The 21,249-nt window shown below is 42.6% G+C and overlaps 1 protein-coding gene across 1 annotated transcript in view; it reads right to left on the bottom strand.

Annotated features, from left to right (window-relative positions):
* Nucleotides 1–21,249, bottom strand: part of RP1 (RP1 axonemal microtubule associated) — a 307,648-nt gene that overhangs the window by 206,718 nt on the left and 79,681 nt on the right. Inside the window, exons 4-9 of the mRNA XM_067553867.1 lie at nucleotides 13,675–13,835; nucleotides 12,120–12,206; nucleotides 10,777–10,909; nucleotides 5,483–5,634; nucleotides 4,762–4,840; nucleotides 1,416–1,491 (exon numbers count right to left, since the gene is read on the bottom strand). Coding sequence (XP_067409968.1) covers nucleotides 1,416–1,491; nucleotides 4,762–4,840; nucleotides 5,483–5,634; nucleotides 10,777–10,909; nucleotides 12,120–12,206; nucleotides 13,675–13,835 — 688 coding nt within the window. The remainder of the gene's footprint in view (nucleotides 1–1,415; nucleotides 1,492–4,761; nucleotides 4,841–5,482; nucleotides 5,635–10,776; nucleotides 10,910–12,119; nucleotides 12,207–13,674; nucleotides 13,836–21,249) is intronic.

The raw sequence follows: 21,249 nt of genomic DNA on the forward strand, positions 1-21,249 counted from the left end.
TACTTTTTTAAAATTATACATGTGTTTTATACAAGTGTTTTTCTTGATCAGGGCCTAGAAGCCCAAGCCAGCCTGACTACCTGGCCATCTCAACTAGTAAAGAGATCAGTAATAGCAGATCCATTGGCCACACTCTCTGCCCCAAAAAGGTTGCTGGAGGGGCCCAGCTGTACATACTCCTAAAACCCCCTCGTGTGAAGCAAAGCAAAGCAAAGCACTACCAGGCGACACCATCCTCCCCACCCCCAAACCAGACAGATGTAAACAGCATCATTACCAATAAAAAGGTTTTATTCTCTTCTCTGATGCTGCATAAATTAGAGTTCACGATTAAAATCAAAGGAGATGAACCATTGTAAAGTGATGTCAGTGAGAGATGAATCAGGCCCTACAACCACACACAGTATTTTTCTGTGCAAAACAGATTTGAACAGTCCCTGAATTATTTATGAAACTAGCGTTGTACTTCAAGATCTCTCTGTAGCTGTTCATCTCACCTACAATACTGAATCAAAATTAGGTCATGCAAAGACAAGGTGCTGTATCTGATGGGCAGAAAGCCCATGCTCACACATAAATCAATTCCAGGGTGCACGTCACTCACTCAGAGCTATCTTAGGCAGTTATTTATTCACTTGTAGAATTGAAAGGAGGACACAGAATTGAGGTGCCATTGGCAAGGTGTAGCTGGATTCATACATGACTGACTTCACCAACTCCTAAGATTTGTACTGATTTTTATTCATATAATTTTCCATAAGCCATTTTTTAATTAATTTATAGTGGATACAATTAGAAATGAGCAATGGAGTAGCAGAATCGGAGCAGAAGAGACCACAGGGGAAGCAGCAAGGAAATTGAGATTGCTTCAAGTTCTGCTGCTGCTCAGTGACAGGTTTGGGGTGGATAGGGGAAGGACCAGCTGCTCAGTTACACCCCAGTGATGGCCACATCACAAGAACCTAAGGCCTGATCCTGTGTACACTAAAGTAAATGCCAAAGCTCTCACTGATATTGTCAATGGTGCAGAATTACCCTTAGAGAGAGAGCAACCCACTCAACTGAAAAGCATTGCCTTGGATATAGGGAGAAATGGAGCAGCTGACGTCAGATCCAAAGCATCAGAGTGGGCAGGCCTGAAGTTCCTGAAGGTTTTAGCAGGTATGGGGTGTTGACACCTTATATAGAACTTTTCAATGCTCAGTCAGTGGTTAAATGCATCACAGATCTGAAGTGACCAGAAGTTGTTACCATCGCATAGATGTTTGGTAGTGTATGTAAAAGGAGTTGGATCACCTCAATTCACTTTTCATGGGACATGCACCCCATAAATCACTTGGACTGGAAGTCTCAGAAGAGAAGCCATGAACAACCAGTTGTTATTACAACATAACCCATTTGAAAATGCCACCAACCTGTGACATGGAAAAGAATAATCCCGATCTGTGACAGGATCCTTCACTACAATCTTCTCCAGAAACCATCCATTTCCTAAGAACAAATTAAAAATAAAGAACCTCCTAAAATGAAAACACACACACACACTTGGCCAGATTCCAAATTAAGTTTCACAACCCTAAATCAGGGGTAACTCCAGTGACTTTGCAGAGCTATATCAGTGTCAAACCAGTTTAAGGCAGATCAGAATCAGACCCAGTAACTTCAAACCCAAATTAATAGAATATCAGCACTGTGCAAAGATTCACTCCCTGACACATAACTATACTCATCATTTTCCTGTAATTACATTAGGGTCCTTGTCCATGGGTTGATTGCCTTCAGAGCAACCCCTCATAAGCCTGCCTGTGTACTGCTCATAGCTCCCACTCAGACTCTTGCAGTTAATTACCCAGACCAGGTTAGGTCAAAGCACATACTCCCTTCCTGGGGGGTCCGGTTTATTAATTCTTTCTACAAAGTGTAACTCACATTTTAGTCACTCAAGTTCATACACTCTCTGGATCCATAGAAGAATCTTGGCAGATTTTTCTTGCCCCTGTTCAGGATCCTGCCCCCACCCCTACCCCCACCCCACCTCAAGCACCCTTCTAAGAGCTGGGAGCTTCAAACAGTCACTCCCTCAAGACAGGATTCCCCAGCCAGCTCCTCTCTTGAAGCTGGGGTTGTAACTTAGGTCCCGCAGGTCCTGCTTAGCCAGCTTCTCCTTCAGCTAGCCTCTTTTCCCCAATTAGTCCTTGGGGTCAACAGTCAGGCTTTCTCTTGCTATTAGGGAGGAGGCAGAACATATGTGGTTCCCCTTCCTAAAGCTCATCCCAATTGACTGGGAGAAAGGGAAGCCTTGCCCTGCCTGCTTTATTTGATTCCTGGTCCTGGGCCCTTAAAGAAACAGTAACAGGATTTCCTCCCAAACACTACTTATTCCCAGGACCACTTCCTCTCTGCCTATATCTCCTAGGTCCTTACATACCAGACTTCCCAAAATCCTAAAGGGCCAATCTACATGATGGAGGTAGGCTGACCCCAGGCACCACTACCCTTAAGGGGACAGACCACCTCATCACAGTCCTATCTGTTGTAAGGAAAGAAAGATTCACTTTAAAAAGCCCACCTTTAGTAAGGTATGCTAGAAGCACCAGAGGTGTTAAAAGTGGATTGTTGCAGGCTAGCACAGCTCCTTATCCCTCTCATTTAAAGCAATTCATTTATGTATTTGGGAAGATATTTTCTGAGTCTTTTTAATTCTTCGATATTTTGATCACATTATCAATAAAGCTGACCATATCCATGTTTTGGATACAATTTGGCAATAACACTGCCTCCAATTTTTAAAACATTAATTATTGCCAGCAAAGGTACTATCCAGCCTTCACAGGTCCATGGCACTAAATGGTGCAAAATTCACTTGATGAATAAACATTGTGAGAGAAGCCCAGGAAGATGACAGTTTAATCATTAACCAGTCTCTCTGGCTGGTTAATGGGCTACAATGCCAGCAATTCCAAGGAACTGTACTGACTGACACAAAGCAAAGTGAAGAAAATTGATTGTTTGACACTACTGATCTTAGCACACTGCTGCTTTATCATTGCAGGACTCCACTACAGAGACCCATGTTATCATGTGAAGAAATGTCAGAGGATATTGGGCATCTGCCTGAGAGATGCTATTGCGGAGGAGGAATTGATAAGAATGGAGCTCATGCAAAAATGGAGATTTTAAGATACATTCAAACCTGCCATGAACAACCATCCAAATGATTAATTAAACAAACAATTGCTTAGAGGAAGTGATTATAATAAGGAATAATAATATAATAAGGAAGTCTTATAATAACCGAGAATCAGGACTGCAAGACTGCATCCAATAGGTCTGGAGACACTTCCTTTGTCCCCCACTTTTTTGTATTACAAGCTCTCTTGGGCAGGGAATGTCACACCATGTTTTTGTACAGGGCATAATGCAATGGGGTTGATCTAAGCTGGGGTCTCTTGACATACTGTAATACAAACTGATGAACAAATAGTAATGATGGTGTGGTTTCTTAAGATAGGAGGTTGCCACTGAAAAACCCATAGGAGGTCATCTGGAGGAGTGGAAAACTCAAGGACTTCCCCACAGAGGCTTTTTCTTGAGCCATTTTCCCTTCTAACCTGTGGTTCTTAGGTTATCTTATCCATAGGAAAAGGAATTGCTGGGAAGCTATTCTCTGCTGATCTCCCTTCCTGTTGACAGCCTGGGTTCATTAAGATCCATTTATTCATTAACTGGATCCTTTCCCAGAAGTTTAGTAAAAACCTCTGAAGGGACCCAGAGTAAAATATCACAGCTCCCAGTCATGACCTTCCTGGATTGCCATTTGAAAATCCAGGAGCAAAGCAGGGAATAGTACTGTGGAAAGAGACTTCTCATCTAACCTGCTCCACCCCTTTCTCTCCCAAAAAGTCACCAACCTCTCTACTTGCTGAGTTCCAGTTCAGGGGCCCCTGTGCAGGGCCAATGAAGAAGAGAGACTGTGACAGAAGTGCCACTTCTCCACTTCCATATGGAGTGGGATTGGGATGTCCTCCACAAGTGGATCAATGTGGGGTGATCTAGCAACAAGTAATATCTTGTACACATTTGGGAAGTGGAGAAGGGAGGGAAGGGAGAGGGAAAGTTAACTATATTACTGCCTGCACCTGTACAAGACACTACTCTATGGCCCAGACTGTCCAACATTGATTTACCACAGTGTTTGGTGTTCAGGATCAAATAAATCCAAGTCTCGTGATCATAGGCAATTTGGTTCATAGCCCATATTTCCATCAACTGTGTGTACAGCGCCCAGCACAACGCACCTCAAATCCCTGGTTGGGACTTTCAGGCACTACTTCAATTTAAATAATAATGATGCTAATAAATGTCATTTACAGCGATGCCCATCTCCGGAAGACATAAGGAATATAGACTGTCCAATGAAATAGTCAATACCTCAAAGTGCAGAAGAGACAAACAAATGCAATTTTTCAAAGGGGAATGACAGAACTATAATGTTCAGTACTCTTTTTAAAAGTAACTTTCTAATACAATTATTTAGACTATAATAGTGGTTAAGGAAGATTATTTGGAATATGTGATGGTAACAAAATGTCGCCTTTTCATTTTAATGACTGGTATTCTTGGAACCCTTTGCCTCCCTCCATAAAATACCTTGTTCACACTATTTCATCTGAATATTTTACAAATACCTACTCTAATTTCATAGAAATACTTCAGAAATCTGTGGTCAGTGTTCAGTAACTATATGTAGAGATTTCTGACCTGATCCAAGTCCATTGTGTCCTATCACAATCTTGTACAAATTTCCAAGGTGCACAGCTTCAAGTGGGAACATGTCAGTCTGCAACCAGCCAAGAAAAGAGCAATTATATACGTAAAACAAGAACTCCTCATCCAATGGGACCCATAAAATGTACTGTATAAAACCTGTGAAACCCTTCTATGAAGTATGAGCATCCCCATATACTCCATGAAATAATGTATGATAATGTCAAAGCAGACAAGCAAAGCTGGTTTCCAGGAACAGTAATTGATTAAAGAGCTAATCCTGATCACTTTGCTTATGTAGAATCCTATTCAAATCAATGCAATTATTAAAGTGAGGTGAGCAGAAACTAACCCAAAGTTTAGTTAACAAAACAAATTGCAAATTTAATATAATATTAAAATATAGTAAAATATGTATTCTATTTAAGGTATTTCTTCTCTCCATATATTATTCAAAATAATTAAGGAATTTTAAAAAAGAGTATGCACTTTATCAACACAGTAATTATTATGGATTATAATTTCCCCAAAATGTTAATGTAAATATTTTTAAAAAATTATTTTGGTTTAATTGTGCAGATTTTCTATGAATTTTGCAGTCTACTAATGATCTTTGCTGGTGTAACTCCTACCTTGGCCTGTAACAGCCTCTCACAAAGTAGAGAGCTAGAAAAGACAGACAAACAGATTGGGAAGTTTGCTTCTTGTCACTCACTTGTCCTTTTAGAAATTTCCTAGGGTTCTTTGACCTAAGTAGCTGTCTGGATCCTGTATCGCCTTCTTCTCCATGGATCGAAATATAGACATCAGCTTCTGTTCCGGCATTCCACAGCTCTCCTGTTATCACATGCACCTCATATACAGTCACTGTCAGTAAAAGAAGAAAGGCTTTTACATTACAAACTCTACTATAGTTGTAGCAACATCCAGTTGCAAAGCGGAGCGACTATACAATCCAAATACATCTCTATCAAGATCAGCTATCTTGTACCTTTCAGCACAGAAAAAATTCCATTCAGTATTAAGTAAAATGTTACACAAAACTTGTTTTAATTTTGTGTGCATGCTGTTTTCTCCAGGTTGGTATTTCTAGTGGCGAATGCAAATTGAGGATCGGCTCTAAGTGCACAACAGTATATGTGTGTCCTACAGCACCACTTGTAGTCATTATAAAGCAGAAAAGTAAACAAAGTAAATCCAAGATCAGTGTCAACATAAACAGTCAGACTACAAATATGCCAGATAGTAGCCATCAACCCTTCAAAAGCACTGGTTCAAAAATAAAATCTAGCACCATTGTCTTAACTTTCCAGCATCAAAGCATTCTTCATTGCCTTAATATTTCAATGCTTCATTCAATAATAATAGTAGATTATTCCATTATTGCATTTGATGAGGAATCTTCTTTAATCATTTTGTGAGTTTGGGAGGGAAGGGAAGGGCTATAAATTAAAACTGTAACCTCTTTGGGTTTCTAATACAAAATGTGTAATATGACATAAAAAAAAACTTCCAGGCAAAACATTATTAAATGGTACTTAAGATTGGGAACAATAATTTATGGGTTATATTTATGTAGCTATAAATATGAAGAAAAAAATCCAGAGACATTAAAAACCCAGATAATTCAAACATAAGATTAAATATAAAAGAAAGGCCAAAGAAGTGCCACAGCTATAAGGGAAGATGCTATTGAGGGGAGGGGAAGGAGTACGCGCACATGCACTGCATATGAATTTGAACATTCTGCAATCTACCCCTCTAATGCTTTGATTGGGAAGACACAAACTTCTTTTGCCATTTGAAGATTGTAAGCTCTTCTCAGCTGGAACCTTACATTTGTACAGCTCCTAATACAACAGGGTCATGTACCTGACTGAGGCCTCTAAGCATATGTCTACACTGCAATAAAAAACCCGCAATGCCAAGTCTCACAACCCAGGTCAGATGACTCTGGGCTTGGGCTGCAGGGCTAAAAACGGCCATGTAGATGTTTGGGCTCAGGCACAGGGCTCTGAGACTCAGCATTGTGGGTTTTTCTTTGCCGTGTAGACATACCCTAAGGTGTTAGTGCAATATAGATAACAAGTAATGATTGGTTTCCCCCAGCAGCAGATCTGGTGCTAGTAAATAGTTTGATGCTGCCTGCCTCCTCGATGCAGGGGGCTGAAAATGAGCCCAGCGTTCATGAGAGATATTCAGGATTCCACTACTGTTGAAGTACAACAGCATTCATGCCCTTCTGCTTCTGAATGGACACCGCTCAAACATGTTGGGATTGCTGCTTTCTCTTCATTCCAAATGTAACAATGGGGAGAGGGAGCCTTATTTCCCAAGCTTTTCTCAGCACTCAGCCAACCCAATGGGACTTCATTTCCTCAGGAAGGTCTGAGCAGCAGTTGATTGGGTTCAGGAACCCGGGGAAGGGAATTAGATAGGATAGTCCCCTGATGGCACTGCTGATAGTTCCTGAGGCCAACCAGATATATGAGGGGAATGAAGGTTCTGTTGCTCTCTGTCCCATTCAGGGACAAATCATGACCCAGAGGTGCAAGGGAGTAAGGCTGCAAAAGGCACCCCTTAGGCAGCAGAGTGGAGCAAAAACCTAGGTAAGCCAGCTCCACAGAGTCACTACATTTTCCCCACCTTCTACAAGTGGGCAGCTGAGGAGGGAGAAGGTATATGAGGCAGCATACACTACTGCAGGTATTGACCTGACACAGTTTATTACTTCCCCAGAGCAGCAGGGAAACTGGGAAGGAGATTATGAATCAGGCTGTTATAATGGGAAGTGTCAGGCAACCTTAACTATAGGGCATGCTGCCAGCTGGGCCCATAATGTATGCAAAATGCATTCAACGTAAGATTAAAATAGTACCTGAATTTCAGAGGTGCTGAGCATTCACAAGTCCAAGTGAAGTCAATGATAACTGAAGGTGCTCAGCTTCTCTGAAAGTCAGGCCCAGAAAGTCTGTTGTTGTACTTTTAAAAACAGATTACATGGGTTTTATGTAACCAATATATTTATTTTTATGATTACAAAGAACCATTACAACAGCTAGTGCCTCAACCCTATTTTCACTCAGAGTATCAGGTTTAAGAGCACCCCCTGATCCTCTTACTTTCATACTGAATTCACTTCTCTTTACTTCTTCGGTGTTATCAAACCAGTGCAGTGAAAAGCCTGCGCTATCTCTATCTCCTCACTATCTGAAGCAGAAAAATACTCCTGGTCAGAAGACAGTTGACGTGCCTTACAGTTTTTTAGTTAAAGCAGAAACCAGAGATCTTCAGCATGACCTCTCTTTTACTGGGCTTTGTAGAAGTGTTTAGAAGCTCTTCACACCCTCTGTTTTGAAAAGAAGAAAAAATTGCCAACCATAGGATGAAACATGAGATGGTATTTTAAGTGTGCTGCTAGGCTTCGAGGCATAACAAGATAAAGATTATTTGATAACCAAGATATCTATAATTTATTTGGTTCATGAATGAACTGCTCATGTATCTGGAGAGAAGGGATGAAAACTGGGACAGAAGGGTTATGGTCATAGAATCTGAAATTGTTAGGGTCAGGGAGGAAGAGAAGAGGGTTGAGTTGTGGGGGAGGAATTTAGCCTGTTTAGTGGTATGTTATTTTTTATTGTTAAATTAATCATGATTATTTTGCTTGTTATGTTCCATCACTTCCCCCCACTCTAATAATATTGGGATGCGCGGGGGAAAGGAGTATAGTCTAAGTAGGGGTCCCCAAAGACATTATGTCTGTGCAACAGATTAATAGATTATAAAGCCAGAAGGAATCACTGTGACAATCTAGTCTGACCTTGTGATGGTGTAGCACCCACCTCTCATGAGCGCTTCTTATGGTCAGGTGCGTCTGCAGTCTTTAACAAGTCCCGGCCCCAGTATCAGGCCAACCCCCAGCACTTCCTCCCTGGAGGCAATGGTTTTGTCCTCTCTTGGCCCTTCTGACTCCAGCTGGTCCTCTTAACAGTTCAGATCTACTTCTGGGGGGTTATCACTGACCGATTGTAGGCTACTTCCCCAGTGGTCTAGGAGGGAGAGGGATAGAGGCCGGGGCCCGGGCACACCCACTACTCCAGGTCCCAGCCCAGGACCCTAAGGATAGCAGCCACATGCCACCTTTAATGAAACTGGTTTCAGTTCCTTGGATCTCTTCCTCATGGCTACAGCCTTCGCCAATGCTTCACCCTTAGCTCAGGGCTCTTCTGTGTTCAGGCCCAGCAGCCAGCCAGGAGCTCATTATCACTCTCCTGGTCCCTGCCAGCACTAAGTTTTCTGCAGTTATGCAGTTCCCTTTGGCCAGCCAAGAACACCATCCATGTTCCTCTGACTCCAGCAATTATCTGCTTGTCTCTACCGCTGCAGTTCCTTTTATATGGCCCTCCTGGGCCCTGATTGGCTAACCTTTTGCAGCCTCCCCTGATTGACTGCTTCCTGCACAATCTCTCTAGGCCGCTCGGAGGACTTAGCTCCACTGCTCCTTTCTTGGGATGGGTGTGGCAGGACTCTGAGGCCTCCAGCAGGGGACTCGGGGGTCTAGTGCACTGTATCACAGACCTCCTGTATAACACAGGCCACAGGACCTCCCTAAATTAATTCCTGTTTGAACGACAGCATGTCTTTTAGAAGAACAAGCAGGCATAATGCCTCTGTGGCATTGGGGAGAGTGGATTTAAGAGCAACAATGGTCATACCTATTTTATGGGTTAGTCAGCAAACCTTTTGGTGTTTCTCTCCAGCAAGCATCTAGTGTATGTAGGTGGAACCATGGTTGTGCCGGCTCTGGATCCTGGAGCACTGTGATTAATGCTGGCTAGCCTTTTTACATAGTACTGCCTGAGCGGGTGATGACTACCAGCTATACAGCAAAGAGATAGAAAGGACTTTTCTTTCACCTCAAGGGCGGATATAGACTCCTAGACTTTAAGGTCAGAAGGGACCCTTATGATCATCTAGTCTGACCTCCTGCACAATGCAGACCACAGAACCTCATCCACCCACTCCTGTAATAGACCCTTAGTCAATGACTGAGTTATTGAAGTCCCCAAATCATGGTTTAAAGACTTCAAGATACAGAGAACCCACCAGTAAACGACCCATGCCCCATGCTGCAGAGGAAGGCAAAAAAACCCAGGGCCTCTGATTAAGCTTAAATATTATTGTTAGGGTCCCACGCTAAATGCCTTTTTCATGCCTCTCTGTCTCCTCCTCCACCTTAGCTCAACATAAATAACACAGGTAGCACAGCTACATACCATCCAGTCCTCTATTCCCAGCCCATATCTGTCCCAGTCCACTGCCTCCCTCAACGTGCCACCTTCAGGACTCCTGGCCCTCCATTTCACGCATCTCCTACTCCCCCAGTCTATTCTGGAGTCTGCCGCAGATCCACTTAAACTCATGAACATTTTAAAGTATTGTTTAGTTTTGCTGCACACACCCATTAAAACAGCAGTGTTTGAGTGTGCTCTATGCCATGCCCCCAGGTAACGGAAAAGGAAAGAAAATGGGAATTATTAGTTAAATACACGACATGTTAACAAAATTGCAATTCCCATGATGCTCCTAGTAATGTTTGTGGTATGACTTGCACATGATGGCATCATAATAGTTACATTTTTTTGTTTCCTGATCTTTTTTATAAGGAAAAACACAAACAAAAACCTTGTGAGGTTTTATTCACCATTGTTTGTGTCTCCAGATGGAAAGTAAACAGAGCTGCTTCTGTCTGTAAAACCTCAGTAAGATGAGCCTCAGTTTAAAGGAGTTATGAAATGCAAGACATGTGATCATAGACATTGCAGGCCCTCTCCCTGTTACACCTTAAGCTTGGGGACTGCACGTGCCCAGCCTCCACAAGGAAAAAGAACAAAGAAAAAGCATTGCAGCTGTTAAACAGTAATAGGTAATCGATGAAAAACAATCAGTTGAATTCTCCAGGTGGCAGTTTGTGACGTGAATTGCCTGATGTGTTATTTTGCATACCTGGAAGAACAGGCTGGCCCCGTCGCAAAACAGGAAGCTCCCGACAGATTTCACCATCATCCTGGTCCTGCGCCAGCCATCGGTGGGCAGGGAGAGAAAACTGTTCTCCAGAGTACAGGTTATGTAATTGCACCTGTAACAGCAATGACAATTATCCTTTGTTTAAATCACTTAGAGTCCAATCCTGAAGTCGGGTTCTGCTAGGGCAGATCTCACAGCGTGTGCCACGTCCTACTAAAATCAGCGGGGCTCCCCATAGTTGCAAGGTTCTGGGCTAGCAGATGTTATTGCAACATCTGGACTTAGGCTAATTATACTGTGTAGTTTCAACCATCACAGGAATTAAGATGAAGGGCCAGATTCTGGCTCTGGCCAGTTTGCACCTCTGGTGACATAAGGGGGCCATGAAGGTCCCCTGGGGGATAGCCCAGGTGCAGAAGTGGTGAGGAAATGACATAGGCAGTCCTATGCTACCTTCACTTGCAGCCTCTGGTCTAGAGCCATAACAGGGAAGGGACCATGGGTGCGCCAGGAATGGAAGGGAAATAGAGTGTTCTATGCTCTGACTGTTCTGTCCTGGGCTGAGTCTACTGTGTCCTCACAGCATTTAGTCTGAAATCTCCCTTTAATTATGATATAAAATAATCCCAGATTTATATTAGACTGCTGCCCACTTGTTCAGTGCTGGAATGCTATGTTTAAAAGAAAGTGACTGCAAGAGGTTCACCACAGAAGCTGCTGAACCAAACTCTCTAATCTTGCTCGAAAAAAATTGGCAAACCCAAAACCTATCGTTATCTCCTGTGGAAAAACATGTGGGAAGGGAACATTTATTCCATGTGAGCAAGGTAACACCCTGCTTGAGAAAGGAGTCTGTGGGGCTGCCCAGCAAAATAGCTCATTACTGAACCATTTGCAGGGCAAATGTAATGCAGTATGATCTCTTGATTTCATATCTGCAGGAGAATGCATTGATCTCCCAGGAGATAATGCTGACCAGTTTGTCTGCCCAGCCTACTGCATTGTTCCCCTCTCCCCAGATTCCATAGCACTGAAGGACCATACTGTGTTAATTCTCCTGCACAAAATTTTGGGGTCTTTGTAGAATCCATGTCTCCTTCTCCCAGACCGGAGTCCTATTTCCTGGGGCACACCTTAGCAATGTAGCTGTTGGGCTGCCAGAAACTCTCCACAAAAACAACCCAAAATAAATAGTTTTCTACACAATGCAATAAACATCAGCATCTGACTGAAATACTTCTTCCAGGATGTTTTTTTTATTTTGCGCGTTTGGGGGCAATGATTGTTTTTCAGAAGATAAAACTCCTGCTCAGGGTTCTCACCTCTGCACAGTGCCAAGAGGGGGATTCTCCAGAGTTGTTGTGTCCTATGCGTATTTTATAGAGTTCTCCTACATGTCCAATGTCAATCTGTAAAGGAAATACACGGATAAATTGCATCTAGATCCTTACAAGAAAAATGCCATCCAAGTTAGTTCAGTAGGTATCGGTCCTTTGTTACATTCCTGTTTTAAAAAAATGTTTCCTGGAGAACAATAACAATCAGACATTGTGTTGGTGTTTAAAACACAGTGTCTCTTGATACAAAATGGTCTACTCTGATCATCTTATAAGTCTGTGTTTGGAAAAAGATTAGTTCTTGGGAGAACTGGGTGCATGCTTCCAACTCTAACGTGTCTGCAGTGATCTCAGTGCACTAACTGCATGGAAGCAGCAAGATGTGAACTGGGGTGCTCTTCTCAATAGAGAGATCAGCATTTGGACTTTGGGATCTTACTAAAGGGCATCTCTCATCCTCTATGGTATGAGTTTTCTCATGCTTTAGCTGCTCCCAACACAGCATTCTGGAGAGCTCATCTTCTGAGTTCAGTTATATTGCAGAGATGAGTGTGAAGCAAACCCCTGGACACTAACTCCCCTGGACTTTGTGAAATAAAAAAGAAAGAACCTTCCCCCACAGATACGCACAAGGACATACGCATGGCTTCCCTTCTCTTCCCCTCTACTTGCCTGGGGTCAAACAGATGATCAGCCCACAAGAGGAAGCCCAAGGCAAGACTAGGCCAGAGGGCAATAAAAAAGGGTTTTCACATGACGACACTCAGATGCAGGAGACAAAAAAGATAGGGAAGAGGAACTGGGTTTGCTTTTGTTGTAAGGCAACCCTAATCCACCTGCTCCCTGGAGCATCGCTGGAGGCAGCTTCCAGCACTTCTGAAACTTGTCAGCCACAATAAGACTGTTTCTGAAGCCATTGCTAGTGAACAAAATTGGCTTCTCTATTGATAATTTGGCTGATACTGTATTATTGCCATTTTCTTTTTTCCTTCAGGTCCCCTAGACACACTCAGAGTTCATGTCTATTATATTTTTGAGCAGATGGTTTTGTGTTAACATGTCTCTCATAGGTACTCTTGTGGTCTCCCATTATTGTACTATCTGAGTGTCTTACCATCTTTAAGCCCCCTGGAAGATAGGGAAGTATCATTATTCCTATTTTACAGATTGGGAACTGAGGCAGAGAGTGGAATAAGGCCCGGATCCTCAAAGCTGTTTAGGCACCTAACTCCCACCTAAGCTCTACTACTTCATTTCAGATTTAAGGCCTTATAAATGAACCCAAATGTTTGGTTTCTCTATTCTTTACCATGGAGTTATTTGGTTCTGTATACAGCAGTTGATATTTCTTAATGAAATACATCAAGCTTAATTGGCATTTAAGAAAAACAATTTGGTTGTGCTCTGTATTTTAAAGTAGTATTACTTGTTTTCTGGTCTGCTGTACAAAAGCTGACTGTCCTTTTTATCAAATAGCTTTACACATTTTATGTTATCTGGAAGGCCACTATGGATAAAATGCTGAATATTTATTACTTACAGTGAAGATGTCTTCATTGCCCCTCTGAAACAGTTCCCCTTCTCCATACAGAAAGATGGGTCCTGAATTACTGTAATCCCCATACAATGTAATATAAACCTGTGAGCTGGTTCCCGCAAATGGCATATCACTGGTGAGGACTGACACCTTCCATTTGCCAGCTATAAAAAAAAATAAAATAAAAGGACACACACAATTATCTGAACCCATCACATTTTGGCAAAATTTGTTTCAATCATCAGAATGCTAAACGGTGGATAAAAAGCTGAGACAAATATAAATACATATGTATACATATGTATATATGTTGTCCATTAAAAAAAAACAAAGCATTGAGTTTGCATTATGGCAGTGATGATATTGACCCTTTGTGCATGTGAAAAATACTAGGAGGGTGGTGAACAGGAATTCTATGATTCTATGATTCTATGACGCACACAATTATCTGAACCCATCACAGGCAAAATTTGTTTCAATCATCAGAATGCTAAACTACATAACGGAGACAAATATAAATACATATGTATATATGTTGTCCATTAAAAAAAGCATACATTAAGTGAATATTGAGTTTGCATGGAAATCAGGAAATGGCAGGTTGCATGCAGATTCTTAACTCTGACCCTTTGTGCATGTGCAGTATGATACAGCCTAATTTATGATCGCACATTATTTCTCAAATAATACAATATAGCATCATAGTGTTTTTCTATGACCTTACAGCCACATGGAGACCATCTTGTAATGTTTTTTCATGCAACCTAATTTCATAGTTATAAAGGTCCAGTATATCTATATGGATTTAGTCTTCTTATACAAGTTCTCTTCAACCTAAAGCATGTCTCTTAATAATTAAGTCAGCAACCAGGTGCTATATATATTTTTGTTTCATTAAGCAGCACAGTCTTCTCAGGGTATGTCTACACTTCAACTGGAAGTTCGATTGCAGCTTACGTAAACGTATCTGTGCTAGCTTTAATCTAGCTAGTCTGAACAATAACAGCAGTGAAGACACAGTTACATGGGCTTCAGTGCAAGCTAGTGCCACAAGCACGTACCCAGGACCCCCGGCAGGCTTGTACAGCCCATGTAGAACCTTTGCCACCACTTCTTCACTGATATTTTTAGCCCTGCTAGTGAGTTTAATGTTATTGTGGGCATGCCAGTCCATGCTGCAATCACATCCCCAAATGCAGCGTGGAAGTACTTGAAGTGGCAGTCCAAATAAACTGTTCACTATAAAGAAATTTAGGGGAAAAGCATCAAGCATAGATGCCAGCAATTGTTAACTCTGACTCTTATACATAAGCCATTTTACAGTGTTGCCTACTCTCATGAATTTGCTATTTGGGCCCCTGCTGCCAGCAATCTTGTGATGATGTAAAAGGATGCAGCCTTCATGTGATTTTTAGAATCAGTGAGAAATACCTCCAAGGTGCTCTATAGCATCACAGAAGCCCCATTAAATAGCAAGAACATGCATGCTAGCCCTAGATCTTCCACAGACTGGAAATGAACTGCTGTTGATATTTCTGTGCCCTTCGCAGCCCTTATTTTGAGCCAAGGTTTCATACTTTGGGGTTAATTATTATTCACCATATTCATAGATGAGATAACTGAGAGCTGGCACAAAGCAGAGCTGGAACTGGAAACCATGGATCTAATATAACTGAGCCCAGGTTCAACTACCATGCTACAGTCTTTTGCAAGAAACATGGCAAATTAGAGTGCAATTGACGCTAACGCCGGGTTGTTCTGCATCCCTCTCGAGCAGCTAGACCACATATAGAAATGTATAACTTTTATAACATTGCCAGGCTAAAAGCACTGGTTTTTTAGCTCAAGAGATAGAGGCTCGGGTTGTTTTGTTTTTTTACAGAGGGGCCTTGGCTTTACTCCCCGCAGATGATCCAGCAAGGGACATAGGTACATTTAGCTATGCTATCAGTAACCCATGCACCACAATCAGTTCCCGGAATCATGAATAGAAAGCAAAGCTCCTGATGCCCAGTCTTTCACTGCTGTCTCACAAATACTGGTGTCACTCATCGGCAATTTGTGTGTTGTGGCTCCCTGTATGGGCTGCTCCACATAGGGACTAACAGCATGCTTATCCCACACCAGATGCTCCTTTAACTGAAGTAGAAAAAGACTGTGCCGTGGAAAGTTGTGGGGTCAAGCCCTGTTGATGAGCCAGATTGGGCAGATAAATATACATATACAAATTAATGCAAGGATGCAGGAGTAATTGGTGGGCTGACTTTATATTTCAAAATGTTGTATTTAAAGGTGAATTGGGATCTTGTGCTAATAGTTGTTGTACTGTTGCTTTTTTAATTATTTGTACTTGGTTAATGGGAGCTCTCCCTGTAAGATCTGGGTGTGGCAAACTGATTGTGTGTATGAAATCAGGAGCAATGTGTTGGAGATTGTGCCTCAGTGTCCAAAGAGTGGGTGACCCAGACTAGATTAACTCCAAAAAGTCAGATCTTGATTTAATAAATTTATCTTTCCGAAAAAGCAAGTTTCATTCTCAAAGGTGTAATATTAGCACTTATGGTGGAGTGGACTGGATACCCCAGGACATGGGTAATGAGCTAGAGAGCTCTTCACCTGTAGATCAGCAGTCTGAATTCTGCCCGGATCAGCAGGGATTAAAAATGTCACCATCTAATGGATTTACGATAGCCTTTATTACCTGACTTTAATGAGTCCCAGTTCCAGCTCTCACTTCACAAACCTTACCATGCTTTGCCCTAGCTTACAAGTTTTTCAGGGCAGGGACTCTCCCTTACTGTGGTTATGTCTGCACTTCAAGCTGGGACTGTAATTCCCACTTTAAGGAGACATACCCACACTAGCACTGATCAAACTAGCACACTAAAAATAGAGTGTCGCCATAGTGCCATGAGCAACTAGTCACCCCAAGTACAGAACTGTCCCAGGCATTAGATGTGTACTTGAAGTGACAAGCATGGCCTGTCATAGCTACAATCTATATTTAGCACGCTAGGTCAATCAGAGTTAGGTCAGGAGTCTCCTTGAACTGAAAAAAATCACCACCACCATCCAACTTGCTATGTAGACATACTCTGTATGTCACACATGCATTACAGATGGGCAAGGGGTGTTCAAAAATCAGAAGACATGCCAACAACTACATTTTTAAAAAAATACTATGATTTTTTGAGGGGGTCTGACTTCAGATTTCTAAATGCTTTGGACCCGGATGAAAATAGTTTACTTTTCCACCACTTGTTTGCAGGCATTGCAGGCATCACAATTATGGCAGGCCCCTAGATGATGGGAGACGTTTGAGTTGGAAGCTACTTGCACCTTCCCAGCCCCCTGTGGGCACCCACGTAAGGGTCAGCCACCTGGCCCCTAATATGCATAACAGTGTGATGTAAACTATATCCTTACAAATATTTAGGCTCCACTCTGGAAAAAAAAATAGTGATAGTCTGTTTGGAAGGGAGTGGAAGCTGGGAGAAGGGATGTGTTTCCTAACTCCTGTGTGATAAATCCAATGCAGAGTATACATCCGCATCTGCTGTATTACCAGTTGTTAACTATATGATCTGCACTGGAGCAGTTTTGGTTTGTGGTTTGGGAGTTAAATATTTTATTAAATTTGGGGATGAAGTATGAAAGAATCCCACTGTCTAGTGGCAAGAGACCTGAGAGAGAATATCAATGTTCACAGTAATTGCCTTTACTTCAGAGGGAAGTGTGTAGGAAGATGCCCAGTTGCAATCTACAACAGGAGTGAATTTCTCATACACAAAATGATGTGATCGTGCTGATATATACTTTTTCTGCAGCCTCTATTTAACCATCTGTAAAAGAAGGGGGTCATGACTTTTGAATGATGATGAGGATTTAGATTCCAGCACTACTTTCTTGTTTGGACACAAATAAATAGACATAGGCTTAGAATAATAGCCAAACCTATCTTTAACTGTACATAGTTCCTGGTTTTTGCACTGAGCATATCTAGAAATTAAAGAGTAAAGGCAGCAGCAAAACTTATTTCTCATAGAACTCCAGAGACTAGCTAAGAATTAACTCCCCTACCCATTTTGGTTCACTGCTTCTCTCACTAACAGTAGTACGAGTCTGTATTTATTCCACCCACAATCCATTAAATTCTTTAGGAACATGTGCCATGGCTGTCACTCAGAATTACATCATGTAATGGTGGAATCGTGCCAAACCACAGTCAACATGTAGATGAATATACCTGCAGCTGTGTTTTAGGGCACACAGCTCTATTTTTAAAATGTGAAGTAATCAGTAAACACCACAAATTTTATTCTGTCACACCCTTAACATTTTACATCACAGTTCACTTTTAGCCTGTGGGGATGGGACTGAATCTGTTATAATTGTGCTTTTGCACCATATGCTAAGTAAAATGTTTAGTGTAGATGAGGCTGCCGGGCCAGATTTTTTAAAGGGATTTAGGTGCCTAAACAGACAGATCAGCTCTTAAATCCACCATGTGGATGCCAATGACATTTTAAAAGCCACAGCTCAGGCAGCACCCAAGCCCCTATGTGCCAAAGTCCGCCAAGCACCTAAGCTTCTGCTGGTCAGCAGTTTTAAAGCAGCCTCAGTACCTTTGGGACGGCAGCAGCAATGAGTTGCTCGGAGCCTAGTTCAGGCCAAAGCCTTGGAGACCCAGAGCAGAATTTTTAAACTAGACAGGAAACTCCTATCTCGCCAGGGGGACCTGATCTTCCAAGCACACCTAAGACCCAACACCGGTCAGAGCCCATATCAGGAGAGCTGGAGGCAGGCCACCCATAGATGGAGTGGAACAGGGAAACACAAGAGGAGCTTGAGAGAGGTATCTAGTGTGAACAGGAGACAGAGGAACAGATCCAGTAGGGCATGGGGTAACTAGGAGTGACCTGGTGTAATGGTCCTCCCTTGGGGTTTGGTAGGGAAGCATGGCCTACTGGTCAAGGCCTCAACCTGTGACCAGCAGGAGGGTTGTGGATTACCAGTATCCAGGGTCCATTGGCAGGAAAGATGGGGAGATACTTCCCTTTCCCTGATTATTTCTGGGGTGGATCCTTCCTTCCCTCAGGGAAGGCCATTTTGAGGCAGCTGTGCCAGAGACTGGGGGTTGGGACCCCTCAAGGGGTCACAAGCTTATTATGGGAGGGGGGGGGGTCACAAGCTGTCAGCCCCCGCCCATGCTGGGGCTGTGGCTGTCAGCCCTGTGCATGGCTGACAGCCAGAGCCCTTCAGAGCTGGGGGGCCAGAGAACAGTGGCTGCCAGCCAGGTGCTCTGAAGGCAGTGCCACCCCCAGCAGCAGTGCAGAAGTAAGGGTGGCATGACATGAGGAGGGGTGGGGCGGGGTGATGTGGCGTGGCATGGGGGAAGTGGGCATCACAGCCAGAAATATTTTCAAAGGGGGTCCCAGCAAAAAAAAAAAAAAAAAGTTTTAGAACCCTGTCTAGGCCTACCTTGCCACTGCACTGCTGGAGCCATGGGCTGCAGCTCTGCTGCCCAAATGAGCTTTTTTCCTCTCTCTTTTAAATGCTCCACCAGATGGAGCATTTGCCGCAGGTGTGGGAGGGCGGGGCTGGCTGGGCCCAAAATAACCCCTTGCTGCCCAGGGTGGGGGTTGTACACCCCATTACACCTGGCTTAGATGCCTAACTCCAGGAGAAGGTTCACAGCTGAGGATCTCTAGCAGAGGGAAACATCTACCTCTGGCCTGTCAACCAGATGCATCAGGTCAGCAACTTGAGTGCCTAAGCCCCTCACCTCTCCTCAGCATTTCACTGCTGACTTGCTTACTTGGCTCCACACGCAGCCGGCAGACTACTGAAAATCCCTTTTTTAGATACTTAAGTATCCACGTGCAAGCAAAATTCTTTTAAAAGATCTGGCCCTTTAGTCAATAAAACACTTTGGCTCTCAAAAACACCTTCATTCTGTTTTGCTGTATTTCAAAGGAAGCCCAGCCTTAAGACAATAGGTATTGTAAATCAATGACGCAAATGACACACACACAAAAAAGGTGGGAGGGAACAAGAGTGAGAATGCAATTGTCCCTGCTTTGAGACAGAAATCAACAGGATAATAGACATATAGAAGGCGACATGTCTCTCTCCCCTAGTGGTTGTGCTGCTGCTAATAACTCCCCTTTATTAATGACAGGGTGGCACAATTTGCCTAGATTCCTAATTTAAGTGACTAATCACATTGTATTTATTGTGCACAGCCTGAGTAAATGGGATAGGCACTGGGTGTTTTGAAAAACCATTACAGGGATGCTCCTGATGTCCACTGATTGCTTGCTGAGCCATTGCATAGCACTATAGTAACCTCAGGGCTGCAGGAACATCTGTGGTTGCTCTGTCTCAATATGTGAAGGGGATTGGCTGGTGGCACTTCCTAGTTACGAATGCACAGCTCACAACACATTGGGCATGTCTGCCTGTCTCCATTCTATCACACAAACCTCTCCATGCTTCAGTGGATGGACCCTCTCCCAGCTCCAAAAGCACTGCTCTGTGTCATACAACTGGCACGCATCTCCACGTACTGCTTCAATCCGCACAACAGAACCACATTTGTTCAACTGCATTTAGGGCCTTCTGCTGCCCTCACTTTTGGCTGATTATTTGGCCAACACCATTAACCTTCTTTGGAAGCCAGAAGCGGCTTTTAACCTCTTCTATGGAAACTATACCCTAGATGTAGCCTCTTTTAATGAATTTATTATTTTCACAGTTTTGCCACAATATTCACCTCATAGCGGTGGTCTAAAATTAAGATATTTGTTTCTAAAGTGCTGTGCGGACCATGGTGTAAAGACAGCATAAGTACAAATATTAAAATAACGTATAACGTGACAAGCAGAATATGGGAGAAGTTAGATTGCTTCAAAAGTAGAGATCTAAAAAAAAATCTCACTTTTGCATGAGATACACACTTCTTATAAGAAATTAAGACTGCAATCCAGCATTTATATACATTTTTAAAGAGATGCAGTTTGTCCCAGGATATCAGCAGAGTTTTCTGAGTAACGTTATACATGTGTGCGCAAGCTGCTTAGGTAAATAATTATAGTTTCATTATTAAATTATAAACCAAACTGCGGAATAGACACACTGTGCCAGGTTAAACTCCCATCCTTCGAAGAACTGACACAGTTTGAAGCCACTAAACTGAGAGAGTGCAGAACAAATCATATGGGCTGAAACCAGGTTACATTACTATGTGGGTTTTTTCCAGAGGACATATATATCCTTATTTGAAAGATTTCATTCAACTAAAAAGGTCAAAAAAGTTCAAGAATAGCCAACAGCATCGCAACAGAACAGAAGCTGCAAGACAAGAAAGAGAGGAACAGAAGCAAAGAGCAGAATTACATTTTGTAGAGGAAAGTGTGGTCCACATTAAAAGCTGATATCTTCTTTCACCATGTCTGAATTTGTGTCAGTCTGTAAAGCTTGCACAGTTACCAGAAGTGTTATCCTCTCCTGTGGTTGCATGAGTATGGACTGATTATAGCCAACCATATTTCACCTCTCCTTAATCCTGCATGCTGC

Source organism: Emydura macquarii, unplaced genomic scaffold, assembly GCF_026122565.2.
Source record: "Emydura macquarii macquarii isolate MOO-44397 ecotype Brisbane River unplaced genomic scaffold, CSIRO-AGI_Emac_v2 contig_1477, whole genome shotgun sequence".
Taxonomy (NCBI): Eukaryota; Metazoa; Chordata; order Testudines; family Chelidae; genus Emydura; species Emydura macquarii.